Consider the following 16301-nt stretch of genomic DNA (forward strand, 5'->3'; position numbering starts at 1 on the left):
TAGTGCTGGAAATAGGATATTTACATAACTCAAATTCATACCTCATACCATATTTGGAAAGTAACTCAAAATGGACCATAGACCTAGTTGTAAAAGCGAAAACTACAAACATGTTAGGAGAAAATATAGAGTAAACCCTTACTGACTTTGAGTTAGGCAAAAATCTTAAATGTAATACCAAAAGCATGATTCATAAAAGAAATAAAAATGATAAATTACATTTCACCAAAATTAAAATTTTCACTCTTCAAAACACTTTGCTAAAAATTGAAATGACCGGCCACAGACTGGGAGAAAATACTTGCAAATCATATAGCTGGTAAAGAAGGATTTGTATTCAACATATATAAAGAATTCTCAAAACTCAATAAGAAAAAAAAAAACAGCCCAGTTTTTTTTAAATGGGCAAAGGTTTTAATAGACACTTCACCAAAGAAAATATACAGATGATAACTTAGCAAGTGGCAGCTGCTCAACATTTTTTTGTCATCAGGCCAATGTAAATTACAACCAAGATGAGATACCACTGCCCATCTAGGAGAATAAATAAAATTAAAGACTATCCATACCAAGTATTGGCAAAAATGTCGAGAACCTGGAACTCTCATATATTGCTGGTGGAAATGTAAAGTGGTACAGTTACACTTTGGCCATTTTTTAAAACATCAGGCATATATATATGTGTGTGTGTGTTTTCTATATATGTTTTTATATACATATATAAAATAATGTAGACATTTCCACCAGTAGAACTGAAAGCACACATCCGTACAAAGACTTGTACACAAATGTTCATAGCATCTTTATGTTCAATAGCCAAAAAAAAAAAAAACTAGGAAATAACCCAAATGTTCATAAACAGATGAATGGATAAACAAAGCATGATACATCCATGCAATAGAATTCAACTCAACAGAAAGTGATCTACTACACATGCCTCAACAGGGATGAATCTCAAAATAATTATGCTGAGCAAGTCAGATGAAAAAGAGTACATACTGTATGACACCATTTATATAAAATTCTAGAAAACACAAACTAATCTAGAGTGACAGAAAGGAGAGCAGCAGTTGTTAGAGGATGAGAAAAGCAGGGTTCAGGACTACAAAGGGTCAAGAAGCTTTTGAGAACGACAGAAATGTTCATTACATGGATGTCCAAAGCTATCAAACTGTACGCTTCAAATCTGTGTAGTCTATCGCATGTTAGTTACACCTTATAAAAAAGAAAAACGTAACAATCTATCAAATGGGGGGGGGGTGCCGTGGAATCTGTGGATTATTCTCTAGGAAATCCAGCAAAGACTGAAAGAGGGATTACCTGCATCTCCAGTGAAAGGGACAGGTAACAGCACCCGCAGGACCCTTCCAGCCTTGACAGGAGGACTAGTGGGAATCTTCTCCTTCCCACCTGTCTTCTGTTCAGAACATGTCCAAGCCCCTTCTCTGGAAGACTGTCATCCATCTCCAAACTGTCGGACAGAACAGGACAGCACTAACTCTGAGGAGTCCCTTGCTCTGGACTATGAATTTCCAGTGCCACAGATACCACCTTCCCAGGTCACTTTATCAAGTCATCTTCTATTCTCTTCTAAACCTCAGAATTCCACCTTCCCTAAGACATACGTGCCAGTGCTGTTCCTTCTGAGCCCTCAAGCACACAGAGTGACTCTCCTTGGACACACACACTGCTTCCCCCTGCCTGCCTCCCTCAGCTGGACTCTCCCACAGCACCGAAGACTCAACTCCAGTGCCACCACCTCTCAGAAGCTTTTCCTGACCACATCGGCAGGTTTGCCATTCGTCTGCTGGGTTACAAACGCGCTCGGTAAACTCTGTGTTCATCGCAGTCACGCTGCCCACCGCTATTTGGTCTCCGGTGAGTCCTCCAGCCAGTCTGGGAACCCGTATGGCCAGCACACAGCGGTGCTCAGAAACCGTCTATGGGCTAGATGGACAGTGAACTCTGAATGGTGGTATCTCTGCGTAACAGTCTTTTGCAGTGCTGTTAGCAGCAGTAACGTTGGCACAGTCTCTAATGCATCCCCAACCCCAAAATACATAACTGTGGAAGGCTCACCCAGCAGAAGAGCTGATGAAAGGGAAATTTGGTTCCTTGGCCCCACTCAAGCCTCCTCTAGGGGGAAACGCTGGAGCTTTAGACTGAGTCCTGGAAACTGGGTCCCCAACAGCACTTGCCTCTCAGAGTTTGGCCCTTTCCACTCCAAGTCTAGTGGTGGTTGGTCAGCCTGAAAGCCACCCCCCTGGGGACACCTAGAGATGGAGCTTGCTGTCAGCAGTGCCTGAGAAGAGAGACCCAAGGGCAGCTTGTCCAGCCAGGACCGGAGCAGAAGAGAAGCAAGAAAGCCGATATGATGCGGAGACAGGTGCCTGACAGCAGCCAGAGTGGGTGCAAAGAAGTGAGCAACTTATGGCACCTGATTAAGATAACCAGGCCGGCCCCAGGAATCGCTGGATATAATCAGTTCAATTGGATTTTGTTAGTGAAACGAGGTGTATGCAGCCTCCTGACTATTATTCTGATGGTTATGGACTACTTTACAATTACTAGCAATTGTATGCCAAGTGCCTTAAACATTGTTCCACTAAACACTCTATTTTATGTTAATAACACAACCACCAAATTAATTGAAAGTTTGACAAAATAAACTAGCATGTCAAAAAATCAAATTTTATCCCATCCAAATTCTTCCTGCAACACTTACATGGGGGTGGGGGTCCCTGAAGTTCTGTCAAATAAAAACAATTCTCCCCACATCACTGATGCAGATTTGCTCCGCTGTTGCAAGATATCATGATAAAGGTGACGGCAGCCTATAAAACACTGTTATTGGAATATCCTTTGAAAGTTGCAATGTAATCCTAAATTTTTGCACTGACTCCTGCACATCCCTACAGACGGGCTGGACGCCTGGTGCTCTGGCGCCCCCTAGGAATTCGGCACGAATAAGCAAGCGCCCATTTCTCAAACTGCTATGCAAGAAGGGAAAGGCTCTGCTCGCGAAAAAATGGGAACCAGGAGTATAGGCTTTTTTTTTTTTCTTTTTTTTTTTTTTTTCCAATCCTCTCTAAAAAGGCATTCTTTCTGAGCTTCCCCTATCCACTAGCCAGATAATAAAGCTGGGTAGAAAGTGCTACTGTGACCTGTGATCAGTCCGAGCTCCATGTACAACATTGTACTAAACAGAAAGGCAGACCTGCCATCTCCAGAATCGTTTTTGATACACAACCCGACTCTAATTTCAGAGTCAAGGTCTCTGTGGTTATTTAAGGAACAAATGTAACCCTGAGGGATTTGTTTTGTTGCCTTTAATTTTCCAATGAAATCAGAAACCCTGTTCTTGGGTGTCAAAGCAGATATCACACAGCTACAAGGCAGGGATACAGCAGAAAGGAGACAGCAAGCAACAACTGAGGCACAGTTTACTGTACACAGGGTGGATCTGGCTCCAGCCCCAGCACTGTGCAGAGAGCGCCAGTACTACAACGAGGGTGTTGTGCCTTTGCGGGGCTGCGGGGAGGCCACGGCCCTCCGCTCTTTTGTCTCTAGTCACTTCCTTTGCAGAGGCTCAGTTATTTTATTTATTTGTTTATTAGCTACGACTAAAAAGAGAGGAACTAAATATGTCTTTTCGTTCTAAAAGGAGGACATATATTTATAAAAGGGAGATAAATGTCTGTGCAGAGAGTGAGAGAGAGACAGACGGAGGGGTTGTTGGGGAGAGAGAGGGAGTGTGTGTGTGTTTGGGAGAGAGAAACAGAGACGGGTGGGCGAACGCTAACTTCACCCCGGGGTGTGCGCTGGTGAGGAAGCCGAAGGGGGTCCTGATTTGCTATTCCTACTGCAAACTACAAAGGGCTCCTCCAAGACACCTACCCAGCTCCTAAGGCAACAACGCACAGGGGAAGTCGCCTCCCGCAGTGGTCTCACTGGTTCCCAATGCTCATCCACGAGCTCCTTGTAAAAGAGCCTTTAGAAATTTCTCAGTCTAATCCTGGACCGCTGGCGCCCTCTGTCGGTCACCTAGGGAAGGGGCGCGCCGACACAATTGAAGGCCCGCGCACTGGAGAAGGCTTACAGCGACCTCCAGGGCGCAACTGAGCCTCCGGATTTAAACTCTACCGCTTTAGCGTTTAGATTGCGCAGATTAGCTAGAATCGCAGCCACCACTTCAACGTATCGGATGGATACAGAGTGGCCTTCAAAAAAACGATAGTGAAAATTACCAATTTTAAGACTGTTTATAAGAATTACGCTTCAGCAGTGCCCGCTTTACTGTCTTTATTCTTCATTTGTGGTGGGTGTAAACTCTTTGAAACTTAATTGCGGAGAATACTACCTAGAGTTGGGACTTAAAATCTTTGAAAACCCTGCCTTAAGGACGCATTCGCTGCCGCCCACTCTGCTAACCGGAGAAGCGAGCCTGGAAAGGAGCGAAGGGCACGTGCGCATCTGCAGACGCGTATTTGTGGGTCCCGGGGCTGGGAAGGGCCCCCGCGCGTGCAGATTAAACCCCGCAGCGCCTCCGTTCCCCGAGACCCCAATGCGAATGGAGTCTTCTCACTCTAATACCTCACACCTTCCTCTACCGGTGGAATTAAATTTTAAAATGTTTAGCATGGTACACACGAATAAGGAGCGGCGCACCCCACTTTCCCCACAACCAGTTGGCCACGGGGTGACCTCACCCGGGAGCGGAGGACAGGCAGTGGCGGCGGGGAGGCCGGGGGCACCGCGTTGGTCCGGAGTGACGCTGAGTGGGCCTGGGGCACCGTGGTTCCCGGGACGGCCGGGAGGCCGGGGCGCCCGGCGTGCGCGCGGGCAGCAGGTGCGCAGGCGGATGGCGCGCTGCGCGTGCCCGCGCTCGGCTCCAGATGCCCGGGGCGAGGCGCGGGCCCCCGGAGACGTGCCTGCGCCGGCCCGCCCCCTTCCCCACCGGGCGCGCCGTTCCGGGGCGTGTCCTCGGCCACCCCGGCTTCTATATAGCGGCCGGCGCGCCCGGGCCTCCCAGACACGAGCCCGGCAGCTACACGCTAAGCACCGGCTGTTCCCTGTCCACGTTCCGCAGCCTCGAGTCTTGTGCTGTCGCCCCGTCCCCTTGCGCCTCGGCCGGCCAAGCACCGGGCCCCCTCAGCGGGCGCCATGCAGCGGCCGCGCCCTGCGCTCTGGGCCGCAGCGCTGACCACGCTGGTGCTGCTCCGCGGGCCGCCGGTGGCGCGGGCCGGCGCTGGGTCGGCGGGCTCGGGCCCCGTGGTGCGCTGCGAACCGTGCGACGCGCGTGCACTAGCCCAGTGCGCGCCTCCGCCCGCCGCGCCCGCGTGCACCGAGCTGGTACGCGAGCCGGGCTGTGGCTGCTGCCTGACGTGCGCGCTGCGCGAGGGCCAGCCGTGCGGCGTCTACACCGAGCGCTGTGGCGCCGGCCTTCGCTGCCAGCCGCCGCCTGGAGAGCTGCGTCCGCTGCAGGCGCTGCTGGACGGCCGCGGGCTCTGCACCAACGCCAGCGCCGCCGGCCGCCTGCGCGCCTACCTGCTGCCCCCGCCGTCCGCGCCAGGTGAGCTGTCCGCGCCAGGTGCGCCGTCCGGGCCGCGCCGCGCACAGCACCCGGGGCCCCGGCACAAAGGGCCAGGGGGTGGGAGTGGAGCCGCGGGAAGAGACTCCTCTCTTTTCTTCGCACCGAGGGTCGTACGTGGGGAGACTGAGTTCCCGGGAGGCGAGGTCGCTCGCCCCGGGGATCCCGCGCGGCCGACCCTCTACTTGCCCAGTTCTCTGAGTGCAGAGTGCTTATAAATTGCAAATCGCTGTAAATGAAAACGGGTTAAAGGTTTTGGGGGTTGGGGAAAGCGGATACCGTGGTTAGCTATCAATGGAAAGACCCTGGACACAGGAGATTGTCCCAGCCCAGAGCAGGTACGCTGGTGCAGGCTTCTGTTTTCCACAAACTAGCAGGGAGAGCGTCAATCCCGGAGATGTTTGGGGTTGGGGACGCAAGCAGGCGGCCCGGATGGCGAATTTAAATCTGGGAAGGTCGGCAGGCACGTTGTAGGAAATGGTATCTGTCTTTTAAAATGCTAACATTTGCGAGCCTTTTGGTTTGTAAAGCAATCTCACGTTCTGGTGTGTCCACAAACGAAGGAGGTGGGATTCGGGGATTGGGATCTTTGCGGTTGGAAAACTTGGGGTTCAGAGAGAAGTGCCTTCTCAGGGTCACTCAGAGGCAGCAAAAGAGTGTAGGTTTGAACCTGTTTGCCACTTGGGTACCATCCCACTTGTACACCCCGTGCCACCCCACGCCTGCGCGAACCTCAGACAAACGCCCAGGTGCGTGGATGGGGCTGCGGGGAGTGTGGACCTGGACCAAGCGGATTTCAGTGACAGGGAAGGTATTTGGAATTAGCCCCAGGACTGATTCCTTCCTTAATCTGAAGTGGAAGGAATGAGGGGCAGCTGAAGGAGCTCCAGAAGAGGAAGAATGCAAATGTTTGGCAGAGAGATCCCTCCTGGCTCAGCCACTGTCGGGAAGGGGGCAGCTCTGTTAAGGGCATCACATGGTTCCCTTCAAACAGAAGTTTAAGTGGATTTGGCAGCTGTTCCTCCAAATTTGAAGCATGCTTAGCCAGGGCACTTAGTTTATGGAGGAAAGTTCCCACCCAGCGCAGCTGAAGGCTGGGAGAATTCTCCCCACCCTAATCGCCCTCACCCATCAAGCTGGACTGATGGCGATGGGCATGCCCCCCTCCAGGGCTAGCAAGATGGACGGTGTCTTTATAACTTCTGTAGCTGCAGAGTTCCACTTCCGGGCAAAGATATGTCCTTGGTAGGCAAGGCTGGCTTTATTCATCCCTGAGAAACACCAGATTAGTGGAAAGGCAAGATTCCAATTGCCTGAAACATACACTGGCTCTAGTCAACTGTTAAAGTCACTGGATGCTTTTGTCCCTCAGGGCAGAGTTATTTTATTTGCTGTATGTGTACTTTTTTGTTCTAGTGCATTTGTGGGTATTTGAAAAGTGATCTTAGAAATACTTAAACATTGTCATTTTAGGTAGGATTTAATAATCGTTGTAATTACTGCCAAAGTAGCTCTACGTATAGGTTAATGTAGGTTATTATAAGATCACGAAAAGATCTGAATAACTTCTAAAATCCACTTGGGGGGGAAAAGGTAAATTTATATCACAGTCAAAAGTCACAATTATCTGTTGCTTAAACGGAACTGTTTTCTTTTCATGCCCTCGTCACTCTAGGCATTAAAAAATAAATAAATAAAGGAAGTTTAAGAAATTGCTTGGGATTCTTGGAAAAGAAATACAAATATGTTTATTTATGTTTATTTACATATCCTTAGCATCTCCTTTGTCCCAGTACTTCCTTGAAAGGGAGGGAAATAATTAAGATTAAAGGAAATTGAAACCAAATCCTATCAATTAGGGACCTACTCTGTTGGGAGCTGGGCTGGACCCTGGGAATTGGTGCTCCCCAAGGCACAAAACCCCTTGGGGAACTTGGCAGGTGGACCTCAGGGGGCTGTTTTGCAGGTGAGGAAACCAAGACCCAAGAAGGAGAGGGACTTCCCCAGGACTCCCCTGTGGGTAAGCCTGCCAGTAGTGCTTCCAGGAGAGAGCAGAATCATTTCAACCCTAGGCAAACTTTCTGGGAACTAAGCATTTGCTTCCAGCCTAGAGCCAGGGGCCAGGCGGCTTCCCTGCAGGCAGCCGGCCACACACTGGGACGCGTTCCCTGGGAGGCAGGAAACAGTTCAACTGGAGCCAGGCTTTTTGCACCCCAGGCAGAATAGATTCAGGATCAGGTGGATGACCTGAGCCCTCTGCTGGGAGTAGGCATTAAGTCCCTGCTTGTCGAAGTAAAGTCACCTGTGGACCGAAGCTGAATCCCTTTGGGAGTATGAACTAGATGCGAGTCCTCTGGCCCTGGGAGCATCTGCTCTAAAGGTAGCCTTTGATCTCCACAGTGGTCCCACAGCTGCTACAAGTTCATCCTAGAAAAGGAATGGAGAGAGAATCCTAGCCACACATCCAGCCACAAATTTAGTTAGTTATGTACTTAAAATCTCAGTTAAACTGTTAATATTCCAGCATCCATGTCAAGTATTGGGCTGTCTTCATTTAGCACTCTTCGTTACAAAAGGAGGCTCTACGGGAGAGAAAACTTTGCCCCATCTGACCTCAGGTAGGGCCCGTTTACCTTGGTAGTACTGGAGACAGTGCTGGCCAAACTTGAGTGATCCCCAGGAGGGCTTGTTAAAACCCCAGGCTGCTACCCCATCATTTCTGGGGTGGAGAATGTGCATTTCTTCCAGGTCTCAGGTGGTGGATGGGAGGACCGCACTGGCAGCCCCTGCAGGATTTCTGAATCAACCAGAGCCACTGCAGCCTTGGGTGGCTTGGTCTGCCCCCTGCTGGTGGACGACGAAGCCGTGCTGCCTTCCCGGTCCACTGGGTGGCACTTGAGCATTTTCCTGCTTTCTTTAGTTGCAGCTACTTAGTAAAAGCACATGTCAGATTGACTTTGAAACAGATGGCTTCTTCAGGTAGAGTGACCACCCTGTAGCAGGTGGTATCATGGAAGAATGCTTTATCAAGGTGTTTTTTTTTAAACTTATTTGGAATTGTTGAATAGCATTTCCATTTAGATGTGACGTGGTTGCAATAGTAAGATTTTGAAAAGACTGTTGTTCAACATCGACGACTATCCTGTCCTTGTCTCCATTGTGCTTTTCAAGGAAATGCCAGTGAGTCAGAGGAAGACCGCAGTGCCGGCAGCGTGGAGAGCCAGGCCATTCCCAGTACTCACCGGGTGCCTGACACCAAGTTCCACCTCCCCCACGCCAAGATAGACGTGATCAAGAAAGGCCATGCCAAGGACAGCCAGCGCTATAAAGTCGACTACGAGTCTCAGAGCACCGACACCCAGAATTTCTCCTCTGAGTCCAAGCGGGAGACAGAATACGTGAGAGCTTTTCCTCTTGTTAAAGGAGGCAGGTGGGACCCCCTCCTGGGCACTCAGAGCCTCCGGAGGACAATCTATATGCGACAGTTCCCAGCAGCTCTGGCTGACATGTGCACAGCCTCTAGCTCCTTCACCCCACCCCGCTCCCCTCCCCTCCTTACATACAGAACAGTGACCCTTTCCTATCTCAGAGAACCTTATGAGAGTGGTGCTGAAATAACACTTGTAAAAGCATATGGTAAGTCATAAAGGCCTCTGTAGATAGAGAAAATATTCTCATAAAGATGGTTTCATTTTATTCACTTGATCTTCTAAGTTTCTTGACCTGCTACTGTGCCTTACTCTGGAGATACCAAAGAGACACGGAGCAATGTGAGTTAGCATCCTCCTGGGAATTTCTTGCTAAATCAGGCAAAAGATCTTGGAGTGTATTACAGGTCCCACCTGGAATAGTTCTATGGGCGTTATAATATTTATAAAAGCATGTGTTCCAGAGTAATAATCATGACTCTCTTGTTCCGGGACTCTCTGATCCCCAGGGTCCCTGCCGTCGAGAAATGGAGGACACATTGAATCACCTGAAGTTCCTCAATGTGCTGAGTCCCAGGGGTGTGCACATTCCAAACTGTGACAAGAAGGGATTTTATAAGAAAAAGCAGGTGAGTGAGAGCCTCAGTGTGTTTTCTGTCTCTCCCACTCTCCATGGACACAGAGGAGACACTGCCCTCACCCACCTCTAGGCTCTCCTGGCTGACTCTGAGCCTGTGACTCAATGTCAGTCTCAGGAGATGGACCGAGGGCTGCTTTGCCCTGTTGCTCTGGGTGATGCTGGATCAACCAACATCCTCAGCCCTAGTGCCTTTCTGCCATCACTTCCCGCTCCTGCCCTGTCAGCTGCTCACCCACAGAGCAAATGAGATGCTGCCCTGGGGAGTTCTTTTTTTAACTATAAAGGGACACATTGATGCTTTTGTTAATTTTGCATGCTGGAGTAACATTCCAAAGAACTATTGGAGTGAATTTCCAAGAAGTGTGACCTGAGGTCATAAGATCTCATATTCATCCCCTTTCATACCAATATCTTCCTGATAATGACAAGCTGTAAAGGACCAAGCAAGTTTAAGAGTGGTTATGTTAAGCCATAATAAGTACCCTTCATATGTTATATATTACCTGATGGCAGTATTTCAATTGGCTTTCTAATTGGACGATTCATACCACGGTATCTGTAGAATTAGCCTCAGAAGACCAGAGTAAGCAGTGCTGCCCACAGCATGATCATGTTCTGATGCTTGCAGTAGTGGCCACGGTCAGAGAGCTCAAGTCTTCTTCCATAGCCATTGTTTTCTTTGGCCTGTTATTCACACAGGCATTTTTTATCATTCATTCAGTCAACAAATTCATGCTGAGAAGGTACGATGTGTAAGTCCTGAAATATCTGTTGTGCTTTCTCAGCCTAACAGAGCTCGGCTAGGAAAACCATCTTGACCCTGGGACATTCACATCTCTCTCTGCTGTCTGTCCCACAGTGCCGCCCTTCCAAAGGCAGAAAGAGGGGTTTCTGCTGGTGTGTGGACAAGTACGGGCAGCCTCTGCCGGGCTACGATGCCAAGGGGAAGGAGGAGGTGCAGTGCTACAGCATGCAGAGCAAGTAGACGCTGCTGAAGTAAGCCTCGGGGTCCTGGCCCCGGGGGGCTCCTTCTGCTGGGAACGGATGGGGTGGGAGGGAGAATCCAGGGGCTGGGACTGGCCACTTCCCCAGACTCGCGGACCCGGGAGGTGAGAGAGGAAAGCACACAGGAGAGACCCCTGGGAAAGGCTCAGGGAGACGGAGGTCCCACCAGCCCAGCCCAGCAAATGCAGGGAAGAAGCGGGGGACAAGGGTGGTCTCAGAGACACTCTGCTCTATTTTTAAGAACTTCCATACACGCACAATGTGAAGATTGTCAGAGCTAAGCTTTTTCCATGTATGTCTGGTGATTGATTTGTCTTCACAGGGAAACTTTTCATCCACGAGAACTTGTGAAAGACACGTGTTTCTAACTTAAAGATGTGGCTACTTTTTTTTTTTCTTTCTTTAAAATATATTAGGAATATGCTGTTAGTCTGTGGTTGACAGAATTTTAATAAAGTTTATTTAAATCTAATACGAAAATGAAATTATAAGACATCATTTTGAAAAATGTTATTCATTACTCTTTTTTTCTTTTAATACATGAGGGAGTTATTGGGAAAAAGAAGAATGAATACAGTTTTTTCATTTTCTCAAGATAAATTAAACAGAAGAATCTTTTATTTTTAGTTATGAGATTGTTTTTTCTTGCAGGTTGGAAAAAAATAATTGTCATTTGGGGGTAATTCTTTTGACAACGAATACTGTGAACGTCCTAAAGAGTGTTCTTTTCTTTGTTTAAAAAAAAAAAAAGCAGGCTAAGACCCCCAACCCACCACACACAGGCTCAACGCTGTCCGCCTGGGGGCCGTGCCTGGGTGCCAGGGCGGGAGTCGAGCCCTTTTGAGTTGGAGCGGGGGGTTATCTCAATATGTTTCTTTCTTTCTGTTTTAGTTCACGTGGAGCTCAAATGCGCCTTATTTTGCACAAAAGACTGCCAAGGACGTGATCAGCAGCTGGCTGCAGCCTCGATCTATATTTCTTTTTGTGGTGAACTGATTTTTTTTTAAAAAAAAAAACCAAAGTTTAGAAAGAGATTTTTGAAATGCCTATGGTTCCTTCAAATGGTAAACTTGAGCATCTTTCCACTTTCCAGTAGTCAGTGAAAAGCAGTTTGAATTTTCATGCCAATTCCTATAAAATACTCACACCTTGGAGCACGGCGCCATGGACTTCATCCTCTCGTGGAGTCCTCCTGAAGTGGCTGATCCAGTGACTTGTGACGCAGGCAGCTGTGTTGCTTGCATAGAGTTCATGCTTCATCCCCATTTTTCTGTAAAATGAGCACAGGCCTTCTGAAGAACAGGAAAACCCTAAAACGCCGGTCGTCCAGACATCTGAGCACCTCCTGGAGGTCATGGCCTTCTGGAGCGCCATCTTTAAAGCAAGGGCCTGGGTCCCTCAACCAAGAAGATTATTTCCATCTTCAAGTGATCTGTACTGCATGGGGACTGTTGGAGAGAGCAAGGTGGAGTAGTATTACTTGTAAAAAAAAAATAAAAATAAAAATAAAAACAATGACCAATAATGTTCTAGAGCACTCTGGGAATCTGGAAAGGCAGGTATTTCTGATCCTCCTTTGTCCGGCAGCTTCCCAAAAATGTGGCCCAGTTGAAGGCCCAAGTGGCCTTTGCTGTGGTCCCACAGGGCAGGAGGGGCAGGGGACCATGAGAGACAGCCTTTGCATTCAGAGGCATTACAAATAATGGCATGGTTCGTCAGGCGACTGCAGAAAATAGCGTTTTCTAGTTCAACAACTCAAGACAAAGTTTATTGTTAAGGATAAGCTCTTTAAAGGCAACAATTGGTTCTCATCTCTCACCTTTTGTCCTCCTAGGCGCAATGTAAAAAAGAATAATGATATCTAAATAGGAAAGATGAATGGCTTTTGGGGGAGCCCATCAAGGACACTGGGAACACATAGAGAATTGCCGGCGTTTGTTGAACTTGGAGTTGTTCTCATACTTTTCTTTGTAATTCACACATATATGCAGAGAAGATACGTTTTAATGGATTGTAACATTGTATACAACATAGCCCAATTATAGTAGGATCTATACTAGATAATCCTAGATGAAATGTTAGAGATGTAGATGATATAACTACGGCCTCAACCAGGGAAAGGAGCTCGTGCCCAGAGGCTGCGCTGCTCTCCTGGAGGCCAAATCCAAGGAGGTCTGGTGACATCAGGCACGGGGAGACTCTGCCCTGCCCTCCCGCAGCCCGGGGTATGAATGCACGCTGCACAGAGCTCTCCTTGAGAACGCAAAGGGGTCTCAAGACATTCTGCCTACCTATTAGCTTTTTCTTTATTTTTTTAATTACGTTTTTGGGGAAAAAAGTATTTTTGAAAAGTTTGTCTTGCAATGTATTTATAAATAGTAAATAAAGTTTTTACCATAAAAAGTAATCTTTTTCCCCTGTTTATTGAGTGCCTCCAGGTTTTGAGTCACTAATGAAATAACCCCGAGAGGGTAGACTACTCCCTCCATACTAGAAAACTTCATAAATATAAATATGTGTTCCTGCTTCCATCTCTAGCAAAAGAACCCAAGCAAGATAGTTTGTGGCCGTTGTTGGCATGGTGTGGTGGCACTGGGCACGTCTGCAGGAATGCTCGGTTCTGGAGGCTGTGCTGTCAGCTCTGTTCCCATCACGGAGTGAGGGCAGGCCTGAGCAGGTCAGCAGATGCATCCCCATGACTGTCTGGTCCTTGCATCTTTGGGGGTTATGTCCCACTTTGTCATATCTAGTGCCAGTCAGAGAGCCTTCCACAGCCAAGCTGGGCAAGGGAGGGAGCGGACGCTCAGCGATTCAGCCCCAGGTCCCTTCCCTGGTGCCTCTCTGCTGCCTCTCTGCTTGCAGAAGGGAAGTGGACAAAGGCAGGAAGAAGAGAGAAACTCCAGGAGGTGCTGGGTGGGGTGCAGGGATCTCAGTCCCATCTCCACAGTCTTGAAGTGATTGTCACTAGTCATAGAGCAATTTCAGGCAAAATGCCAAGCCCGTGACTTCAGGGCCTCTAGGAACCACCCATTCAGATCATATTCGATCTGTTGATAAAACATCTAGAATGGGTTCCCTTTTACAGAGAGAGGTGCGATGAGCAACAAGTTGGTTCTGGGAGTGTTCAGAGGATGGGTGTGGGGTGTGGTCATCAGGCTGACCATGTGAGAAGCCAGGAAAATGAGAGGGCAGCCCCCTCGGGGTGCTGTGCTTGCAAAGCTGTGAGGAGGGGGGAGACGGTGAACAGAGTGAGCCCATGGGGGGTGGGGGGAGGCAGGTGCAAATGGGTCAGGGTGCCAGGGCAGGATAGGGGAGCACCTCTGCAGACAGGCCAGTGTCTGGGGATCCAGGACAGGAGCTGGCAGGCCCTTGGGAGCCACTGCAGGGCTGTGAGCTGCACAATGGTGCTTGCTCGATAAACCCACTGAGTTTGCCTTCCTGGAAGCCACCAGCACAAGTGTCCTCTTGGTCCTCTTCTTTCCTCTAACCTCTGCCACTTGCCACACTGGGGATGTGTTTCAACTTGACCGGGCACAGGGTGCCCAGATGAAACATTATTTCTGGCTGTATCTGTATTTCCAGTTGAAGATTAGCATTTGAGTCAGGGAGCTCAGCAAAGTAGATCGCCCTCCCTGATGTGGCTGGGCATCACCCGATCCCTGGAGGGTCTGAACTGAATGAAAGGCAGAGGAAGAAGGACTTTATGCCTTTTATCCTGCCTGCCTGGGATATCTCATCCTCTCTGGTCCTTGGTTAAAGATTTGAACCATGAGACCCCACTTCTCAGGCTGGACTCAGACTACATTACACCACCAGCTTTCCTGGTTCCCCAACATGCAGATGGCAGGACTTAGCCTCTATAATGGTGAGAGCCAATTCTTCATAATAAATCTCCTTTTGATGGGTGATCAGATGGATGGATGGGTGGATTTAACCTGCTGGTTCTGTTTTTCTGGAGAACCCTGACTAATACAACACCTTGGATCACCTCTTCCTTCTAAATGCTCTCCTGCCATACCCACTAAGTACTGTGAAGTCGTGCCCACCTGCTTCTCCTCTTGCTTCTCCAGTTCCTCTATCTCCCTCCCTTGGCCTCCCAGCTAGGCTCTTGGAGCTCCTTCTGCCCCTCTGCCTTCTCTCCAGCCAGCATCTGCCTGCTCAGACTTTAGCTTCCACCAACTCCTAATGCCGTATGTACCCACCCACCACACACACACACACACACACACGCACGCACACACACACACACACACACACACACAGAGAGAGAGAGAGAGAGAGAGAGAGAGAAATGAGCACACCAGGGCAGGGCGATCATCCCCTCCAGAGTCAGGGTGATGCAGATGCTACAACAACATCCTAAGATTCACCTATCAAATCGACGCACTTTAGGAAAAATAATCACCAGTATCAATGAGGGTGTGGTGATGGGATTCCAGGCTCTCTGCTGTGACAGCCTGTCCTGGGGACATCTCTCATCTGGTCCTTGAACCAGTCATCCTGCTGCAGAAACGAATCCCAAAGGCACTGTCAGAGGTGTGCACAGAGTTACGTACAAGGCACCTTAAACTGAAATGCTTGTTAGGAATATTGTGCCAGCACTGTAATGTTTTTAAGTTGGAGTTATTGGTGTGGAAAAACACTTGCGGTGGGCTAAAGGAAAAGCAGAATGCAGTTATATTGTGCACACACACGCTTACACATAAAGCTAAAGAAATATACCAAAATGTTAACCCCGGTTATGTGAATGTAGATGTTCTTATTTCTGCTTTGTTACAATCTCAACAATTTCCATAGTGAACGTGACTGCATTTCTTTTTATTCAAAAAAGCTGCATTTTTGACGCACTCACCTCTAGCTCATATCTGAGGACCGAGCCCCCATTTGTATTGGTCTACCTGGGTCTTCTCCGAGGAATAGTGCATCTCAGGTTCCCCCTCCTACAGCCCCTGCTCACGGTCCTGCCACCTTCCCAAACCTTGGACATGGTCTTGAACAAAACACGTAAAATCACTGCCCTTGTAGAGAAAGACTATGAAGATTAGCTGGTGGGACATAAGGTATTAGTGTAAGTGCCGTGGAGAAAAACTAAAGGGAAAGGTGTGGTGTCAAGTGCTGGTGCTGCTGTTTTCTTTTTTCTTTCTTTCTTTTAAATTTGGAAAAATCTGGCCACAGAAGGCACCACTGAGAAGGTGACTTTTGAGTCGAGACCTGAAGGAAGCAAGGGAGCAGGTGGTCCTAATGCCTGAGGGTCACGAGGCAGGAGGGAGGTATCCGGGGAGTGGGGACAGAGAGCGAGCCAGGCCTGGCCCGTCCAGCCCTGGAAACTTGCAGCAGGCCACTGTGGCTGCTCCACAGAAGCCATCTGCTGGGAGGCTGAAATGTGGTCGACAGGGCCCCAGTGCTTGCAGAAGGATTGGATGCAGGGATGAGAAGATAAAGTCAAAACTGGTGCCAAGTCTGAGCAGCCACACAGCAGAGTTTTAGCAAACAGGAGGAGGTGGGTTTGGGGAGAACAACAGGATCTGAACCGCGTTTGAGTTAGGGTTGAGACGCCTGTTAGACGTCCCCACAGAGGCGTGACTGGGGCGTTGGGTGCACGGAGTGAAGGCGAGGGTCGGCTTTAGAGCTCTCAGCA

The 16301-nt window shown here is 48.9% G+C and overlaps 1 protein-coding gene across 1 annotated transcript; it reads left to right on the forward strand.

The window, feature by feature from the left end:
* The first annotated feature begins 5048 nt into the window (after positions 1-5048).
* Positions 5049-13070, forward strand: IGFBP3 (insulin like growth factor binding protein 3). The gene is made up of 5 exons (XM_063086575.1): positions 5049-5572; positions 8762-8988; positions 9528-9647; positions 10518-10654; positions 11555-13070. The coding sequence occupies exons 1-4, from the start codon at positions 5164-5166 to the stop codon at positions 10641-10643; spliced, it is 882 nt and encodes a 293-aa protein (XP_062942645.1). The 5' UTR covers positions 5049-5163; the 3' UTR covers positions 10644-10654; positions 11555-13070.
* Positions 13071-16301: the final 3231 nt, after the last annotated feature.

The sequence above is a fragment of the Cynocephalus volans genome, chromosome 2 (assembly GCF_027409185.1).
Source record: "Cynocephalus volans isolate mCynVol1 chromosome 2, mCynVol1.pri, whole genome shotgun sequence".
Lineage (NCBI taxonomy): Eukaryota > Metazoa > Chordata > Mammalia > Dermoptera > Cynocephalidae > Cynocephalus > Cynocephalus volans.